This window comes from Anneissia japonica, unplaced genomic scaffold (genome assembly GCF_011630105.1).
Source record: "Anneissia japonica isolate Jap-2015-1 unplaced genomic scaffold, ASM1163010v1 scaffold1306_len716249_cov185, whole genome shotgun sequence".
In the NCBI taxonomy this organism is placed as follows: Eukaryota; Metazoa; Echinodermata; class Crinoidea; order Comatulida; family Comatulidae; genus Anneissia; species Anneissia japonica.
In genome coordinates, this window is record NW_022708971.1 from 288,547 (window position 1) to 309,251 (window position 20,705).

The 20,705-nt window shown below is 34.6% G+C and overlaps 2 protein-coding genes across 5 annotated transcripts in view; one reads left to right on the plus strand and one right to left on the minus strand.

Moving 5' to 3' along the window:
• The window catches only part of LOC117106617 (tetratricopeptide repeat protein 36-like), a 13,271-nt gene extending 2,169 nt beyond the window's left edge, over positions 1 to 11,102 (minus strand). The window contains exons 1-3 of one of the 2 annotated variants that reach the window (XM_033248011.1): positions 10,871 to 11,102; positions 4,390 to 4,578; positions 2,971 to 3,306 (exon numbers count right to left, since the gene is read on the minus strand). In XM_033248011.1, coding sequence (XP_033103902.1) covers positions 3,041 to 3,306; positions 4,390 to 4,578; positions 10,871 to 10,973 — 558 coding nt within the window. In that variant the 5' untranslated portion in view covers positions 10,974 to 11,102 and the 3' untranslated portion in view covers positions 2,971 to 3,040. Of the gene's footprint in view, positions 1 to 2,970; positions 3,307 to 4,389; positions 4,579 to 10,870 lie in introns of those variants that run through there. The other variant, XM_033248010.1, reaches the window with a different exon arrangement.
• Positions 11,103 to 11,973: 871 nt separating this feature from the next.
• LOC117106606 (cellular tumor antigen p53-like) overlaps positions 11,974 to 20,705 on the plus strand; it is a 17,396-nt gene continuing 8,664 nt past the window's right edge. Inside the window, exons 1-10 of one of the 3 annotated variants that reach the window (XM_033247989.1) lie at positions 11,974 to 12,077; positions 12,731 to 12,812; positions 13,259 to 13,430; positions 16,277 to 16,407; positions 17,200 to 17,281; positions 17,801 to 17,981; positions 18,436 to 18,652; positions 18,772 to 18,896; positions 19,432 to 19,520; positions 20,360 to 20,481. In XM_033247989.1, the coding sequence (XP_033103880.1) occupies positions 12,736 to 12,812; positions 13,259 to 13,430; positions 16,277 to 16,407; positions 17,200 to 17,281; positions 17,801 to 17,981; positions 18,436 to 18,652; positions 18,772 to 18,896; positions 19,432 to 19,520; positions 20,360 to 20,481 (1,196 nt within the window). In that variant the 5' untranslated portion in view covers positions 11,974 to 12,077; positions 12,731 to 12,735. Of the gene's footprint in view, positions 12,078 to 12,269; positions 12,423 to 12,730; positions 12,813 to 13,258; positions 13,431 to 14,041; positions 14,795 to 16,276; positions 16,408 to 17,199; positions 17,282 to 17,800; positions 17,982 to 18,435; positions 18,653 to 18,771; positions 18,897 to 19,431; positions 19,521 to 20,359; positions 20,482 to 20,705 lie in introns of those variants that run through there. The other 2 variants (XM_033247990.1, XM_033247991.1) reach the window with 2 other exon arrangements.

Consider the following 20,705-nt stretch of genomic DNA (forward strand, 5'->3'; position numbering starts at 1 on the left):
GTATTTTTATAGTGTAGACAGTTGGTTTTCTTATTGTTTTCTCCGACAACGTAATCATTTTTTTAAAATTCAAAGGTTAATGACAACATGATGAAGGATGCTCCCAAATTGTACCCAATCAACACGCCGACAACAAAAGAGGCATTCTACTACCGGCAAATATTTGAACGTTTTTTCCCCAACTGTTCATCATGGACCCCGTACCAGTGGACACCGAAGTGGGTGAATGTTAGCGATCCATCTGCCCGTTCAATGGCACACTACAATAATGCTGTTATTCACCTGAGCAAACAGGCTGATGCTTAGACTCGTGCTACCGCATCAATTCGATTACAACTTCTCTCAAAACAGTCGTCATAACATAATGAAGTTGCTCTAACACAACTTTCTTTCATGTAATCATATTCTTATTACTCAATGTGAAACAAATAAAAAAATGACTCTGGGTGCTTTAACAAGGTTACTAATTAACAGCTCTCTGCTACAACCTCACAGTCAAATGGGTTGTTAGTCCATTTTTTATGCGATGCTTTATATCCGGCTTTCCTTACTTACATGTACATATTGTCCAGGTGAGTACTCATAGGGTACCACCGTTGATGAAGATCATCCTGAAGAAGACCGGATTCTTCTATGGAATTTTTCTTTTTATAAATTTTGAGATCATCCACATACTGAACAATGAAATGATTTAAAGTAGAAATTAACATGTAAATTAAAAAGCAGCGGTCCCAGAATGGAACCACCAGGAACCCCAGATTTTACAAACAAAAAGCAACTTGGATGAGGTAGCATTAATGACAGATCGCTGCTGTCTATTATGATCATAACTAGAAAACCAAAAAAAATAGATTACCAGAAATTCCAAACTGTTTTAATTTCAAAAGTAAGGAGATCGTCCATGGGACACAACAAATGCGTTTGCAGAAGTCTGTGTATTTATGGTGTCACACTGTTTTTTTTTTTTTAAATCATCAATTGCCTTAATAAGAAGTAACCATTAGACTGGCCAGATTGGTCTCGCAAGAAACTGCTGTATGCCTATATTTAGTCATGATGTGACGTTATCACGACCAAATTTGGTAGTCTGGACTGGGCCTTAAATTTGCTAGTGATAAATATGTTTGATATTTTAAGTTTAAAATCAGCTTAATCTGAATCGCCATCTGTTTCATTGAAATTTTGATAAATTATAGTTTAATCTCTAAAGGGCTTTTCAATTGACTTTTTGAGGATCATTTTTAGAATGTATAATGTATCATGTAACTTAATTTGCTTCGATCTGCTGCTTCTCCAAAAGTCTATATTCGCTAATTTTTTTTCGATTAATACTTTTACCATTAATGCTGGTGATGTAATATTTATATTGACGAAGGCAAATATCTACATTACATAACTGTTTAGAGATAATAAATATTTGTTTATTAAATATACTTTAACCAATGAAACATGTTTCGAGTGTTTTTAAATGTTCCAGCAGTACAAGATGTATATTTAATTACTCAAAATAACTTTATTTATGCCTAGTGAATATTGTTTTGCTCAATTCATATCAAATTAAATTACTGTATAGCAGTCAATAGAAAAAAAATACTGTATAGCAGTCATTAGGTATTTTCCTAACTTGACTAAAGTGTACTGTAGTTAAAAATTTGGGCAAAAATAAATTACATCCTTTAAGAACCATCTTTTAAGAGTACCGATATAAGGCAGGGTCGACATATTACAAATGTTCTGTAAAGAGATTAAAAGAAGAAACAATATTGCATTTTAATATATTACATTTAAAAAAGTATTATCCCATGCAAAATACCAAAAAAAAAAAAAAAAAAAAAATTGAAATTCACTTATCAATTTTGAATTAAAATAAAATTATCAACTTGAACATAGAGTAATAGTGCATTAAAAAAATGTTTACCAATGACTTTAAAAGCGAAAATTGATAGAAAAACTTCCAGTCACTGGAAGCGTTTCATTAGTTTTATTATAATTATCCATTTTAAAAATCAGGTATACAATTTTTTAATTTAATTCAATTTATGCTCAAAATGAGAAAGTTAATTTCAAAATAATTTTTTAAATGATTTTTTGTCATTTTCATGGACAGTACATCTTTAATCCTATGATGCTGGCAAATAATTTGCATTGGAGTTGAGTTGAACTCAAACAAGCATACATGTAAATCCTAATAAATCAATTGATATCACATTAAAAAATTAAATGGAAAAAAAATACATTGTTCATTTAAGGTAAAAAGAGTACCATAAACATTACTGAACATAGGGAAATGAGCTGTTACAAGCCCATTGGCATTGTGTGGTAGGGTGCCCAGTTCCTTTCCATGCTACATGTTTAACCTCCCTAGTATAATTTCATCCAGGTACCTATTCTCCTGGGTAGAGAGAAAATTCCTTGCGCTAGGACACAAGGAAAATGCATAGTGAAGGTTCGAACCCCGACCTCAAGATTCCTAAACTCAACCACTGGGCCAACCACTCCTACAAAATTAAAATCAAAAAGATAAAATAAAATATATATTACTTTAAATTATGGTAGACACAGAACGAAAAAAAAAAACACAAGTTCTATCTGATTTTCCATCCCACTTGAGATTGTTTTGGAATTAGTAGATAACTAGACGCTAATAGAAAGTGTATGTTTTATCAGAGTAGCCTACACGTAATATGTATGCACGAGAAGCACATTTTTTTCATGGTAGGATAAGGGGATGACTAGCCACCCTATCCACCCCCCACTAGAGCTGCCACCATAATGGACATCATTCCTATCAACTAATGAAACACAAACATAGGTGGCTATTTTTAGATTGTTACTTCAAGGTTCTTCCATGAACCTCCAGGGCGAGAGTTCATGGTCTGGTGACCACTGCCAGCAAGTTTCCATGCAATACATTAGTGGTATCTTTAGACAGGTGTGAACATAAACTTGCATCCTTGGTGACCTGATTGAACCCTGCCAGGGACGTAAACTCGCGTCCCTGGCAGCGAACATGTTAACACAGATGGTAAAGCTTTAGATTCTATTCATCCGGGTTGTGCCCGGTCTTCAATTGTTGGAAGACATCGGTCAACATTTGATTGCACATTGCCGCATAAGGATTCAACTGGACCACTTGCCCCTTGGCGAACTCGCTGCCTAAATCTGCAGCCTTCTGGAAGTCATCCAACGCTGATTCGTTCTGGCCTTGTAGCCTCCGGATCAATCCCCGTTGAACGTATGCCTGGCGACCTGCTTTTCCTTCACCTTTGCTCAGTAGAATCGCCTTATCCAAGTCTTCCAAAGCACCTGTGTAGAAAAGCAGAAAACAAAGTATCGATTATTGTGTAATTGCATGTCATTTGCTATTTTCATTTTCTATATTTTGGAATTCATATTCTAAATACAGTATATAATACATTATAAGAAAATATAAGAACTATAAGAAAGAAGAAAATAAATTCTATGAATTTGTGAGCTATGAAGCATACAGAAGCTCTCTCCTTTCATTATTGTAACACAATAGAGGGTTTTCACTTCTCAAAATCTAATTTTTGAAAAACTATTCAGGGGAAGATTGGGGGGAGGCAGCCCCCCCAGGGCAGGGCCGGCCACCAAACCCCTCCCCCTACTTTTTGGAAAGTAAAAATAAAAAAAAGACATAATTGATCACACAAAAAACGCCTCAGAGGTTATTTATGGTGGACATTAGGGTGGTGTTGTCTTGTTCGAAAATTTGTTGATAGCATGTAGCAATTTTATTGAAACCCGGCATCACAAAATGTCGACACCTCATACAGAGGGCCTAAGTCTAGGGAGGACCTAGCATTTGAAATATCATGGAGTCAGTGGCGTATCTACAGGAATATGCAGGGGGGGATGCCCCTCCAAAAACTACTCGCGTCCCCCAGTTCCCCCCCCCCAAAAAAAAATCATTTGCAAGTAACCTAAAATCACCATATTTTGCAAGTTAGCGCCCATCAATAGATTGATTGATTGAATTAATTCGGTGTAAACACCAAGGATGGCCCACAAAAGTCTAGAAGACGTCGTATTTCCAGTGGGGTCCTTCTGGTGGTGATTAGGCAGTACACCGGGAGACAATCCCCTACTCTTTTCCGAAGAGTGTACTGCGTTCTTTAACGTGCACATGGGCCATAATGCACACAGGACCAAAGGCTTAAACGTCTCATCCGAAAGACGTTGTGCTATTTTAACTTGTACTTCAGCCCTCTAGCTGAGACACAAGGAGAGGCAGCAATAGGAATTGAACCGGGGACACACCGTACTCCCCCACAAAGCCAAGTATATAACTTACAAGGCAAGCCTCATATGTTACATAGGTGTTCGATCCAATGACTGGGTTAATGAATTGTGTTGACCGATTTTTACCTTTGATGTCACCTTTCAATCGGAAGGCCTGTGCTCGATTATTGTAGCATGATGCCCTCTCTGGCATTACCTGCAAAGCCCTATTGAAAGCATCCAATGCAGCATCGAGGTCACCTTTTTCAGCAGCATGCACGCCCTCAAGTTCAAGTTGCTTTACTTTAGTAACTTCTTCATTTTCTTTGTAAGAATCTAAACAGGGTAGGAAAATATATAAGGAAAATTAAGGCTTGCATAGCAAGAAAAAAAACCCCCAATTCTGTAGTGCCCTGTGGCGGATGCAGGATTTGGCAGTTGGTAGGGGGTGTCTGAAAGTCGACACCACCTCAGCCCCATCATGGTTGGGAATAAGGTGCAAACATTTTTAAAATATAGTCCTCTAGGTGCGTGGAAATTGCACTCTCATACCTTAAAATTCTTACCAAAATTTTTATCAACAATATATTACAACAAATTATTTTCTTAATACAATTGAGGGGGGGGGGGGGGGGGGGGAGTGCGATCGCACCGTCTGCACCCCCTGCATCCACCCCACATGCCTCAATTACACTTTGTCATAAAGCATAGTGCCATATTGCAAGGTAATTGACTCAGTGTTTCAGGTCCACACAGAAAGTAGTGTACTACTTGTTAGTGTATTTTACCGTATTGTGATTCATAAATTATTTGTAATGAGTTAATAATCATAACAGTTCTGAGAATGTGTTAGCAGATTCTTTTGCCCCTGGTTCAATTGGAATTTTTTTTTTTTTTTGTGGGGGGGGGGGGGGAGAGGGAGGGAGATTGTCCCTGGGTTACCATTGCTTGTACATAAAAATTAAGTAATACTGTAGAAATTATCGATACTACACAAATGATTTGATATGATATTGTCGATCGATTGATTCAATTGATTCATCTTGACTTGCTTGAGTGGTTGACTAATGTAAATGTAGAGTACCACAGTCGTGTCGTCACAAAGCCAGGTGGCACTCTCTGTTGTCAACAGACGTTGGTTACCGTATATTATGCCTGAATGACTTCATAGGCTTTCTGGAATAGGCATTTTAAAATCTAATATTTTACCATCAAAATGTACAAAAAACACAAAAACTCGCATTATATTAGTTATTGAACACACATATAATTATCAATTAAAATTTAAAAAGAAAAAGTAAGATACAACATCTTAATAAATAGCTTTTTAAACACTCAGGGGATTAATATCCCACTGTTATGAACTTTGACATTGTAAATTAGCTTTTTCTATTGATTATAAGTTGCTGTATATTCTATACTTCATCATTTGATCTTGAATATGACACCATGAAGGAGTCGAAACGTTGATATTTTTTTTAGTGTTATTTTTATATTAAATCTTAATAATTACCTTAGAAATTGAGATCAATGGGGCGAAAATGACGTCGGGTTGCAACGATAGCAACGGAGGAGTATCACGTGGTATTGTGACGTAAAACTGTATTACTCTATTGATCAGACAATTTCTAGAACAACAACTATTACAGATTTATGTACAACAAACTACAAATCTTTGGAATAATTAATAAATATTGTATTTCAAAGGGAACCTTGAATGAAGACAATAAGAACTTAAAGATCTTGCTTCCTTTAACACCTTTTTTCAAATCTATGACACTTAAGACCACCAGCACACCCCTTCAAGACTTCTAGATACACCACTGAATCTATTTTCATAAATGCTTATTATTATTACATAATTCTCCTTATTCACTCCACTTCTGTGTAATTAAGCATTAATTAAGTTATTTTTTTGGATTGACAATAATTGTACATAAGGTTCCTATATTAGTATATTATCTAATATATTTTTATAAATATTTATTAATTAAAATTACATAATTCTCCCTTTTTAAGGATTTTATTTAAGAATTTTGTAACAGACCTTTCCGGAGTGTCAATCAAACTTAAAAACTGACCAATCAGAACAGCGCCACGAATATGCGCGCTGATAACTCATTCTCTTCTCACGCTGAAGCATTTAATTGTGCGCCACTGATGCTAATGCATTATGTCAGATCATCATCGTCGCTGATTTAACAAAACAATAGACCTTTCTGGAGTGTCAATCAAACTTATCAACTGGCTAATCAGAACAGCGCACGTGTTCGCGTATGTTTTTAACACTGTCATTTTGTGGGACCTTAGCAACAATATCCAAGGGGCGGGGCTTAGTGGAAAGGTTTATTGTAATTTTATTTGATAATAACGTGAGGCTCTATATAAATTTAGAATTATTGAAGATCCGCTTCTTGAGCGGATCACCTCTTGTTATTGTCAGGATCATCATCATCATCTTTTTTTCTTATTCTTCTTTCTTTCTCCCCTTTTTTGTTCGCACGATATCTAAAAATTGCTACGAGGTACGCAGACGATCGCTTCATCGATCATTTTGGCATCGCCTGGAATAGACATGGTAAGGTTTTCAAGGTGACCAATCAATTATAGCTCCTGAGGATGAAAGGTGACCCCCAATTTTTATTACATATTCTGAAAGCACATGAGTTGTAGATATGATTTTATAGATCATTATGGCTGATCGGACATTATGACATCATCCTATTGCCATTTGAATTAAGAAAAAAATGCATCTTATTTAAGACGTCATTATTTTATACTCGTTTGAACATATCTCGCTTAAACTTGATTGATCTTCTCCCACCTGTGAGTATGTTGTAGCTGAGACAATTCTCTTTCGGAAGTGTCCCTTTATTTTTTATTTTGACGATGTCATCATGGTCAAAAAGAATGAATTTTTGGAGCCCTCTTATCTCTCTTCAATTTTGTCAAAAATATTTGACGACAGAGAGGGCGGCAGAGTGTATTTCGACGCTATCAGACTGACAGTCTGGAAAAATTTGTGTGGCATTACCAACGAAGAGGCGTTTTTAAGTTACACTTGACAAGGTTCAATTTCGTGTGCCATTACCGTCCATGCGCACGTCGGTGCGTGTGTGGCAACATTTAGAAATTCTCAATATTACTATTCAGATAATTTAAAGCAAGTTTCAGGACATTTTCAGCATTGCAAAACTTATCCACCATAATTTATCCACCGTACGCTCATTTTTACTCACGCAGCACGTCCTGAAGCTGGAAATTATGGTTTGTTACATTTTTTGGGTTCCTGACACTGTATTCATACTAGAAATTGCAAATTGAAAGTGGAGTGCTGCGAAGTACAACTGTATATAAATGTTCTTCGAACAAAATTATTTATACGAATCAAGTGAAAATAATAATAAAAATATAACAAATAATATGAGACATGACCCATTGTCTATATTAGAACACTTCTCATTGGGTAACAAAGTCGTAATTTTTCATTTTTGTCAAAAAGTGTCTATAGTGATGAATTATGTTTTAGGCTTTTTTTAATAAAGTTTCAAAAATTTCTATGTATGTGGAAAATGTAGTTGATTACCAAAGGTTACAATTTTTATTTTGAAGACTGCATGGTCTAGGAAGTGTACATTTTTTTATGAGGCAAGTTTCCAAGGGCGGGTTTTCTAGGGGCGAGTTGACTGCCAAAGAGTGTTGCCAAAGTGCGAGCCAGCGTGTTTTTTTATCTCAAGTGCGAGATATCACAAGTGTGAGCCAGCGAGCCATGACGTCACGACAATAGATACGAGACTTTAACGAATTGTGCGAGGTATCGACTGAGATTTGTGGAGTACAATTCAAAAAACAACTAATAATGAATTATTGTGATGTTAAATAGACAATTTTAGCTATCAAGGAGCGACGTTGTTTTTCATTCGGACCTTCGTCCCTTCAAGGCTAGGCCTATACCATCCTAGCTAGTCTAGGCCTAGAGTAGGATAAGGCTAGCCTAGACTACTCCTAGCGCTATCAAGACGAGTCCGAGTTTACACCTTACCTCTTCCACATGCAATGTTGTGGTCCAGAAATCAAATTAGCAAAAATATTTTAAAATATAGAAGCATAACATATTTAAAATACATAAAAGTCTATTTAGATGGGTCAACAATTTGTGATACATTTTCAAAAATGGAGTACAGTACTAATCAAACTTTATTACAGTATCCATTGTAGACTATTATTACAGTAAAGGGGTGTATAAAGTTGGAAATGTCACTTTTTTTTTAAATCTACCCCCTCCCCATAAAAAACATTTTGGGAACAGTAAATGTCCTGCAGTGTTTATTAAAATAAAATTATGGTACAGTACAAATTATAGTTTTCTGATTGTAATATAAATGCCAAATTTCATATAAAAACAAAGGTACATCGATGATGAAATAGGATGATGAAATAATAAAAAAGTTAAGATTCTGCCTGTTTTAGTACAAAATGTTTTGTTGACATAAAAAATAGAATTACAATTTGAACATGAAATTTAACTTTTAGGTCTTGAATATTTAATATTTCAAATATTTGTCTATGTTTTATCGAGGGACCTTAATGATCAATTCCTGCAGGAACTGGATAGGTCACCCTCTTTAAAACATCTCGAGCTGACGTAGAAACATAGTAAAAATGAGCGTTGGTACCATGTATGCCAGTCTACAACAAGCGTCGCCTAAATGTAATAATTAGCATGCTGAAATAGGCTAGTAAATAAGTTTAACTGGGTTCGTAAATATTATTGGCCTCAAAATATTGTGGCTGAGACATGGGCCGATTAAACGTAGAAATAGGAAACCTAGAAATATAATAAAAACGCTGAATAGTAATACTCGAGCGTCGCGACATGGGGACGTTGGTACGTGTAGGTTAGTCTACAAACGTTGCCTAAAGTAATTGATTTTACCCGGCAGAACGAAAGAAGGAAACTCCGCTTTTCAGTCGTCTTAGGCCCTTGTTTTTTGACAAACAATGACCTTTCAGACGTCAATTGCTGTCAAGAATATGAATTGGCTGCTTTGCAGCAATAAGGAGTTAACTTTGTGTGCCATTAACATGTGCACAGGCGTCAAGTCTGCGTACGCAAGCGTGAATCTTTTAAAATGTTTTAAATTACAATTTTTAATAATCTAACTAGAGCATATTTTATAGGCCATTTTAAAAATTTGAAAACATTTCAATCTGCACCGCTCACGCTTCCTGAAGGTCAAAGTGCGGCGGATCACCAAACTCGTCCTCAGTGACGAGTTCAAATCTAGTTATTATTATTATTTATGTTTGAATTCAATCATTTTGGGTGTAAATGCTTTGGATTTTTGTGTGTTTAGTTGTTTTAATTCATTGTTTCTTTGTAAATTCAGTAATTTCAGCCTTGTGCTACTGTACTGACTGCATTTTTTATGTCTTTATACCTGAACAACATAACAATAATAATTGGAAAGCATGAAGTAAAAATGCACTGTCAAACTTTAGACCAGGATGTATAGATTGTAGTATAGTACAGTTAATAGTTTGGAGACAAATATCTCTATTACAGCTAGTGTTGTTGTTCAGATATAGCATAAATAATAATGCTGGTACCATGAAATTTGAAAAAAAAAAAAAAAGAAAGAAAAAAACCCATCAATATGATGAGCAAAAGACATTTTTAGAACATATAATACACAAAAAATATGTAAAACTCTAAAGTATTTCCACAGATAACTGTAATATCTGTGAAAAAAAAAATTGAAAAACCTCCAATTGAAAAGACAACCTTCTCAAAAAAAAAAGCAAAGTTAACAAAAAAAAAAAGAAGAATGAAGCAGAATTACGAAGTGTTCACAATTCATTAAAAAAAGTCTGGGTTATGAAATGAAAATTCCACGTTAACAAACACCCCCCCCCCCCATACCCTGGAAATGTCATGATTACGAAATTCAGGGGTTATGAAAAGTCTGCGGGAGAGTTACGAAATTACCGCGGCTATTACTATTAGAGTAACAGTCTTAGACATGGGGCCAGATTTATCGAACTAGAAATCACTTAAATTCGTCTTACAGTAAGTCCATTTTTTTGCTTTTAGTCAAATTTATCCATATTGCTTAGCTTAGAAATTGCTTAAAATTAGAAAGTCGATTGTACGTTGGCGATTGTACGATTTTTACGCCAAGATTTTGCTAAGATTTGGTAACAAATTTATTAGGGACATTTTAACTTTTTTAACTTAAGACATTTGCTAAGCCGAGATTGATAAATCCCGGGCCTGGCCTGCAAATCACCACAATATCCTTAATACCTAGGTAGTGAGGCCCATAAAAATAGTCTACTGTATCATGTATGTTACGTAGCAATTTTATGGACTATAGATAGGCATTACCAAAATGTGCTAATGTTGACATCTCATCATACCGCCTGGCCATAGGGAAGCTAAGAAGCCAGTCTAGGCTAGGCCTTTACAGGCAACCAGGAAGAGCTAGGCCTAGTCATGATAGCCTGACTAAGCCTAGCTAGGCCCCTAGGCCTAACTTAGGCTAAGCACGATTCCGTAATTCGGCCTCTGAACCGCATTGCCCACGGTCCACGCACTTGTTTGATACCACATTTGTTATATACGTACCTGATTTATCCTGCACTATAACGTCTTCTGTCTGTTTAGTGGAAACTGGCAACAGGGGATTAAATATGGCATTTAAAACAGCTTCGTCACGAACAGAAGGCATGCTATTAATCAGTACTGCTATAATAAATAATGTAATTTAATAATAAATCATCAACAGAATTTAGAAATAACTGTAAGTAGGGGTGACCTACCGTATGTCGATTGTTGACCGTCGATATCAATTGGATTCTTCGACTCACATTTCCGTTATTAGTTATTCGGTTGCCCACATGCGCACTATGAAATTTGAAGTTCAACAAAAGGGGAGAAAAACATTAAAACTACATCACAAACACATAAAAAAATAGAATAAATCTACTATTCAATTTAATTTAACATTAAGTTATGCATTCAACTACAAAAATAAATAATTCGCTAATTTAAAATATATATGACATTGTATTTACAATTTAATTAAAACAGTGTGAAAATAAAATCAGTAAGACAACTCGGACCATGGACCTATTTAATAGGTCCATGCTCGGACCGACACCTAAAACCCAACCAAAAACCGCTCGCGAAAAATAAAGAATATTAAAAAAAAGGAGAAAAAGAAACTACACACAGTGAATTTGTTTTTTAATAGTGTAGACTCAGAATAAGTTCCTTTTCGACCGTGAGATCTTGGTGAGATCCGCCTGGCTGCCACTATTAAAAAACAAAGCTTTTTATCTAACACAAGGATTAATATCCCACTGTTATTTTTATATTAAATATTTATACAAAACGTACTCTTATTAGTACTTTATGTTGTAGTATGTATTATATTTTGTGTCTGCAATAAAGTTTGTAATAATAAAAGGTACTACAGTATATAAATTACCAGTCGAATACAACCACATTACGGTGTTCGGTCAAGCGAAGAAAACAAAACAATAACAAATAATATTTATAGTAGATCATTCAATCTACTGAACAAAAACTTAGGAAGAACCAAAATAAAAGGTAAATTAAACTTTATTTGTGTTAATTACATTTTATATATGAAATTTTCAAATTTTTATTGGCGATTTTGTTCTTTTTTCTTTATCACGTTACTGACGCCAACGAATCAGAAGGGATAGGCTATTTTTAGATGAGATCGTCACAGAGTGCGCATGCCATCCAGGTAATTGTGGAGGTTTGCTACTCATCTATAAAAGTCAGAATATTTTACGTATGTAAGGTAGGGTAACTTATTTATTTCGAAAATGTAAACCAGTAGTAATCTATGTAAACTATGCATATTTTGGTTTTTGGTAATTAGCTTCCTATTTGGAGTGTTTTACCATAATTATGTGGAAGTCAGCTAGCACGTGGCGTAACGTTAGATGATCGTATTTTGAATGGCGCTTGCCCGGGGATTTCCATAATATACCGTATTACCGAACGTCAGCATAATTTTTCATCAGCCTAGCGATGGAAGATTTGTCAGCCTAGAGGCCTATTCGCTTAGAAATATTTGTTTAAATATATGTTTGAGCAATCAGAAATATAGATGACGCTTGTGATGAAATATTGATTGTGACGGGTTGGTACTTAATTATTTATATTAGGCCTAGTCTAGGCCTATATACACATGTTGTTATATTTATATTAGGGCTAAGCCTAGGTCTAGCCTACTAGGGCCTAGATAGTAGGCCGTAGGCCCTATACCTATTCCAACCTTGGGAGTAGGTCTGTGCCTGTGGCTTTGACAAAACTATAGGCTAGCACGGAGACCTAGGCAATATCTGAGTAGCTAGGCTAGGCCAAAGGCCAAAATGTTTGTGTACAACCTGGGTTTTTTACCCAAAAATTTATTGATCTGTACAATTTTCTTTGTTTCTTTAATTTTAGAAAAAATGTCAGATGATAAATCAACACCACCTAGTAATTTCCATGTCCTCTGGAACCACCTAAATGTAGTCACAAACAATGGGTAAGATTTCTTTGTTTTCAGTTAAAATATTAAAAATGTTCATATCAGTGCATGTTGTAGTCTAGAGTTGTTATTATTTAGAGAATTTTTAATTATTTTAAAAATAATTTCTCAAGTGATTTGCCTTATCCAAGACCAAGATCGAATTAAAACAATGTTATGCTATACAATTAATTAGGACTTTTTTTTACATTATAATATGATAATTATAATAATTTTGTTATTCTGAATGTTTTCATAAGAAAGTTTAAAAGTAACAATATCTCTTATATTAAAAAAACCTTTACATTTTATTAATTAACATCAATTCATTTTTTGACAATTATGAATAATATTTTATTGCCTGTGTTTTCTAATATTATTTTTATTTGGCTTCAAAAGTTGATATATTAGCAATGTTTATTTTTTTCAATTTGAATTTAAATTGATTGTTATTTGGTTTAAAGGACGGAAACATCCACACATTGTGAGCCCATCCAGTATAATTATAGTGAATTTGCAGAGTTAAATAACTGTTTGGAGGAGAACCTGGAATTAAATGCGGAAATTTATGACATCCAGCCCAATTTCTTGAATTCACTCATGTCTAACACCGACTCGCAGGGCTTTTTAACACCGGTATGTATAATTTTGAATATATAATGAGCAATGCAAATAAGCCAATTAATAATTTGAACTGCACATGCCCGTATCAGGATGAATCGATATAAACAAATTATAAAAACAATAAGAAAACAATTTACAATCATTGAAGCAACTTGAGGAACACAAATTTATTGAAATACTGTATAACAAACATAACCATAATGTGGATTATTGTATACATGCATTGTCAGGATGATAAATTCTGGGATTTTTGAGATTTTAACCAATGATTTGATACTGAAAAGCAAGCATCTTAACATCATTTTAACTATATTTTGTATCTAAATAATTTTTCCCAATTTTTTTTTTAAGAATTAAAAAAAAAAATTATAATAATGTTTTTAATAACATTGTGTCAAAGTGATATTTTCTATAATTTTAATTAACTCTTGTGTTTTACTTACTATTTGTATTAAAAAAATTATTATTTTTAGCAATATTTAAAAAAAATATTCTATATTACAAAAATAGGCCCAGCAGGTATTTTTTACTGGATAAGTTGCATCATTATAATTATGCGCATAGTTAGGTCCTAGACATGTCTGTCTGAATCATGTTATGTCTCAAGATACGTAGCTTTCTACTTGACTGCACTCACAATGCGATATCTCATTTATTGCTGGAACCTGGATGCTGTAATGTAGTTGGCATCTGCTCTATAGACATAATGTCAAAATAATGTCAAGCATAATTTTTAAAAATTACCCTGTCAGTCAGTAAAAAATTGTGTTATGATACATAGAAAATATATATTTTATGGTACATGCAAGGTTCATGCTTTACTTTTAAGTTTCTATTATATAATCCTATAAAGTTCTTTTATAATTATTTATTTATAGTGATGATTCATCATAACCTATAACCTCTTTATTTACACCGCCTATATTTAAACCTGCTGTAAAATGGATTCTGCCAAACAGGTCCAGACTTGTCTGATAAAGTCACATCCCTTGAATTTGAATTGTCCTCCCTGTAGCTAAAATAGAATAACCCAGGCCTGCCTGAGCTTGTTGCTATTGTGGCTAGAGATTGGCTGAGATAGGTGTCTCGGCCTTTGAAAGTTAATACACTGATAGGAAGCATATGCAATAATCTGCTATTTTGGTCATCCAACAAAATAATTATTTGACATTTATCCAACTATTGAGAAATACGATGAATCACTGGTTAGTTTTTGGGGCTGCTTAAGAATTTTTATTTCATCTGTCATGCGAAACACGTCCGTAATAAAAACACAACATTTCTGGGACACTTCTGGAATAAATTCTCAACAGTTGAACGTAGTTTTTTCATAGTTTCGTAACGCAGCACTTATGAAACACCACGTGATAAATCAAGTAAGTGGGGTTTTTTTATTGTTAAGTCCGTCCGGTCCCGCTCATTTTACCACGAGGTGTCAAGTTAGGTACAAGTGTTATAGTAAGTAGGTCGTATTGCAACAGATTAGTTGGTAGTGGGACTGAATACTCAAAGAATGGTGAGTGTTATTAACTTGCATGTTATGGCCCTTCTCTTACTAGGCCTAGACTATTTATTTAACAATAATATTTAGAATTTTTTTTTAATTCACATGTTCATTTTTTTTCCTTTTTGTAAATTGCTTTATGAAAAAGAACACTTATTGGCTTCAGTGACAAAACAATAATAAGTCATAATTTATTTAATAATCTACCAAGCAAATTTTTTGACATAACTTTACTTAAATATATTGATTCAATTAATGAAATAACAAATAACTTATTTAACTGTAAATGCTCCAATCAAAAAGCTTATCTCAACCAAATAACAATTTTAATGAATGATATCATCCTAATATGTTTACTGTACATTAAATGTTTGTATATAAAAAATATATTTTATCTTGTTTTTTTTAGTACATATTTAAAATAAACCTGAAATAACCCCAGTAATGACAAAAATCTGTAACCCAAGTTACAACACTTGCAGATGTGTTCCTTTTGCAGGCGATACATTCCGGTATTACACTGACAGATTTTATTATAATTTTGTCATATTTCATGGCCTCCAAATGTTTTAGAAATGTTTTTTACCATCATTTTTTATTGGATATTTATTTGTAAACATTTTTTTAAGTTTAACAATATGTTGTTAAAGAAATTTATAGATCAAATTAAATAAATTTGTATTAATGGTAGGCAAGAAAATAAAAATTATCAACTCACTAATTTTGTGTGTTTGTTTATATTATTTTTTGTATTTATTGGAGTTGAAAGAAATTAGTCATTTTTGGTTATAAGCAGGATCTTATAAGAATTTTATCTTGCTTCATAAATATTTTGGTTTGCATAATTCTTGGAGATAAGCCAACATTTTCGTTATCTTGACGTTTCGGCTGCTACATCAGCTAAACTTGATGGCATTTTATGGCAACCAGTAGTGGCCGGTTTCTTGTATAATTGCTTACTATTCTAAAATTATGGCTAAAATATTATGTTTGTTCAGCTTCAAATAATTCTTTCAATACAATAAAAGTACATAGTATAGTCATGGTATAGTAGTAGGCCTAAAAAAATGTAAAAAAATAAAAATATAATAAATAAAAATATAATAAATATAATTTTCTTGTGATGCAATGGTACACTTGGCACTACTCTGACATTCATTATAAAAACATCTTAATTCTTGAATCTTAAAAAGTATGAAGATGATATTTCTGTAGACATATTTGTCTGTAGTAGGAAAGATCAATAAATTGTATTGTATTATACTTACTTTCAAACATTCAATTGTGATTCAATCAAATACATCTACACTGAGGCGTTGGATAATATAATTTGATTCATTTTCTTCCTTCCTAGCCTTCCAACATGAATGTAGTTCCTGTGGGTCCACCAATGCCTGCGGACAATGCAGGTAACTTTCAACAAGATGCCATACCCCCACCCCCATTCTCACCGTGTGGTGCTGCATCGCAACCAATTCCATCAAAGTATGCTTTACAGTTATTTATTCTGTTAGGAAGATTGACAGGTTGTGCCCTGGTGGCACAAGCTTAGCCAGCGAGCCGTCAGGCCGTCTTTTGGACAGCCTACGATTATTTAGGACGGCCACTTTAACTTGACGGCTTGGACGGCTTGGCGTAATCAACTCGGCCTAGCCTAATTGGGCCTGGTCTACCTTTAGCAAATTCTTTATATTCTTCAAATCTATCGAATGTTAAATTAAACTAAAGCTAAATCAAATCTAAGTTTGATAAAAAACAACATTTATTTATTGAATATACGTTGTTTTCGTACCATTATTCAGTGGGATTCCCAAAGATGGGTCTGACCTGCCTATCGGCTCAGTGCCACACCCACTAGCTTCTATTTTGGACGGCCTATTTCGTTTTTCTGGCTAAACCCCTGCCTGGTGGTCATACTGTTGATAAAGAAAGAGAATTTCTAGAACACGTAGTTACCAATAGTGATGAGTCAGCAATGAGTAGGCCAGGCATAATGTATGATTCATTATAGCTTCAGTAGATATAAAACATAAACATACCAACTAAAATATATTGTAATCTTAGGCTTAACTGGAGTGCAATTTTATGCTCAGGTAAAATGTTTATCATACTGTTAAATTAGATTGGTAAATGCCTAGCTGCAAGGTGGATATTTAATAAAGAAAATTGGTTTTTTTTTAAAGTTTACAATTTTTTGCATGACTTTTTCAGGTGAAATTTCGAGAATGACATCTAAAAAAAATTGAGTTTAAAATGAATATAATTAACTTCTTACAGTACGGAATATCCTGGAGACTACAACTTTCAGATATACATGGGACAACATGCGCAGATAGTTGCCAAGAGCGCAAACTGGACGGTAAGTTACTGTAACCCCACAGAAAGACAACACACATGAAATGCCTAGGTGGCGCAACGATTTTTCCGATGGGGGATCCGATGCCCACAACGAAAGCAAAGTGGACGTGGCTGGGCGTCGCTCAATATTTTTTAAAAAGTGTTCCAGATGGTGAAGACCAAAGAAATATGACAATTTATGAGTTTCAAATGCTTATTTAGTTGATTTTAGAGCCTACTAATATGTAGAAAATACATATAAAATTTTTTGGCTCCCCCAACAACTGGTGGTTTCTCCCCTCGACGAGGAAAACTGCCCCTCCCCCTCCCAAAAAAAAAAATGCCTGGAATACATACTAAAAAGTATATTTAACTATATTAAATACAGCTTATTTTTTAAAACTTGCTACAAGCAACTTACATTTACACAAATGTGGTCTGTAGAAGAAGGCATGACGGGGTTCTCCCTAACTTCTTTGTATTTATTTGTTTGTTTTATACCTAAATATTCGGTTGATCACTGATCATCTTTTTTTCATAGTACTCGTCAAAGCTGAACAAACTCTATGCAGACAAAGACAAGTCTTTTCCTATACAATTTAAAACGGAAACCAAACCCCAAGAGCAATGTTTCATTCGTGCGACACCAGTATTCAAGAAGCCAGGGCATGTGCAAGAAGTGGTCAAACGATGCCCTAACCACACAGGCGAAGATACAAAGGGTATAATGATCATTTGGACTGGAACAAAGTTTAATACCATTGATAAAAAGTTATTTCAAGGTTCAAATTTCCCCGACAGCAATTGCTGTAGAAAAGGCCTGCCGCTGCTGTTGTGTATCCCAGGCTTAACAGCAAGCTTTTTGCTGTCAATTTGCCTAGCTCAGGCCTAGGTTTAGCAACAGGTTTTACACTTAAGAACAATAAAAACTGTTGAATGTAGATGAACAGTGGCAGATTCAATGGGGCCCAGTTAGTTTATAATTTAAAGATGTATAAAAAAACAAATACAACATGGTTTTATTTCGTTAAAGCAATGTATTCTATTTTCCTCGTTGTTAGATGGTTGGGACTCCTCTCGATGCGAAGAGGAGGGAGGGAGTCCTGGTAAGATGATTATAGTCGTCTATGTAAAAATATGCTAAGTTTCTGTTGTTTTTTTTTTATATATATATAGAACCATCTGGTAAGCACTTACTCATATGTCAACATCAGCAGGCCGAGTATGCTCAAGATGCTGGAACTGGTAGGCTAAGCGTACTCATACCGTATGATGAGCCACAAGTCGGCACCGAGTTTACCACCTACTTATTTATATTCAAGTGTACCATTTCCTGTGTGGGTGGAATGAACAGACGGCCGGCAATGCTAATCTTCACTCTCGAGAACAAAAAGTAATTCATTTTTTCTAATTTGCTCATTATGTACTATAATAGTAAATAATAAGTATAATTTATAGGTAATTATTTATTATAATTATTGTTACTTAATTAAAACTTTGTTTCTTTTTCAGTGGGGCTACACTAGGAAGAAGGGTGATAGAAATTAGGCCATGTGCTTGTCCAGGTCGAGACAGAAAGAACGATGAGGCAGAATGCGGTAAAGAGAAGAGGTTAAAAGAGAAACCAACCAAAAAAAGTAAGTTAACTGTTCTTCATTGCTTTAGCTTTAAATAAGGATTAATATGTGGTAATGGTGGTGAAAGCCATGTGGTGACTATAACAGTGTACATATAAAATTGTGAACAAGATACATGATGCAAAGATACAGTAGAACCCCTCCTTTAGCACACCGCTATTAGGGAACATCCCTATTTAGGGGACACACATAATTAAGGGGATGCTTTTTTTTGCCACAAAATGAATGAAAGTATATCTTTTAACACTATTCAGGGGACACCCCTAGTAAGGGGAGACTTTATTGGTCCTGAAGTTGTCACCTTGATAGGGTTCTGGATAATGTAACATATGTTTCGCATAATGCAATTAACATAGTGCATAGGTACACACATCATACATATTGTTCATGACACAGCACCAATACCCAATAAATATTTTTCGTCATGAGTCACTGCGCCTTGAATAGCATGCTAGATGGATGAGGCATTATAATTGCTGTTTTATTATTATCTGTTTTTGTGAAGTTATCAAGTCCTTGATTTTATTCTTTTAAGCGAAAGTGACTGCTCAGTCAACTACAATTTCTCAAGTTGGCGCCAAGAAACGAAAGCTGAACACAGATGATGAGATCTTCACGTTAACGGTAAATAATTAACACAAACATCAATAGTATGAAGGCGTCCCAAGTCTTCTGGTAGTCGCGAGTGTTTCTCAGAAATCGGGATGGCCTCCTGCACTCCCAGAAGCAAAAATCCTCCGTTATCTAACCCATCTCCTTCAAATTTATAATATTTTTTATAGTTTTTAACTATTATAAATACAGTGTGCACATGAGCCAATTGTGTACACGAGGCCCACATGACCATATTTAGGCACGTCATGACTATATATTGACCTACCAGCGTTTGTTTTTTTTTTGTCTAGACAGAGCTTAAGATGGCAAGCTAAGGCTCTTTGGCTGTTATGTAGCCCCAATTACTGTAATTTATGACTTGGATGTCTAATGCCTAATCATGGTTTAAATAAGTCATGAAAATACATCAGAAAAAAAATAAAGCCGTGGATAATGGATGTGTCCGGTTTTTTTTTTTTTGTCTTCATCAAATTATTGTGCTACATGATAGTAATAATAGACCTTTCCGGAGTGTCAATTAAACTTCACAACTGACTAATCAGAACAGCGCTAGGAATACGCGCGCGTCTCACAAACACACGTGTTGTCCCACAAACGCACGTGTTTGCGTATGTTTTAACACTGTCGCCTTGTGGGACCTTAGCAACAATATCCAAGGGGCGGGGCTTAGCGGAAAGGTCCATTAAGAAGATGCTACACGTTTAATATGTCATGCCATTTCTGATACTCAGGCCATTACAAAGTGTCTTTTTCTGGCCTAAAACATTTTTTTATTGTTTGTTTTTAACTGTAGAGGGTAAAATGTTGTGTAGAATCCCTATCAAGTATGTGTATTTTGTTTTTTCCAGATCCGTGGGAGGGAGAATTATGAGATGTTGAGGAAGATCAACGAGGCGTTGGAGATAATGAGGAACATTCCACCGGAGTACCGAAAATCGTCACGAGACATTCAGGCGCATCTGAAGAGAGAGTATGTATCACTGAAACACTTGACATGTTTCCAAAAAACCGGGACAAAGTCAGAAAATTACAAAAAATGTATCTATAGTTAAGTAGCTTGAAATGGTATATAACTTTTATTGGGGATATTATTTCATAATTAGCAGTTGGTCTTTGAAGTATTGGCATTTGTAACATAATCGAGAAAAACAATTAAAAGTTTTATATGCTTGCATAAGTTGCACAGCTTATATA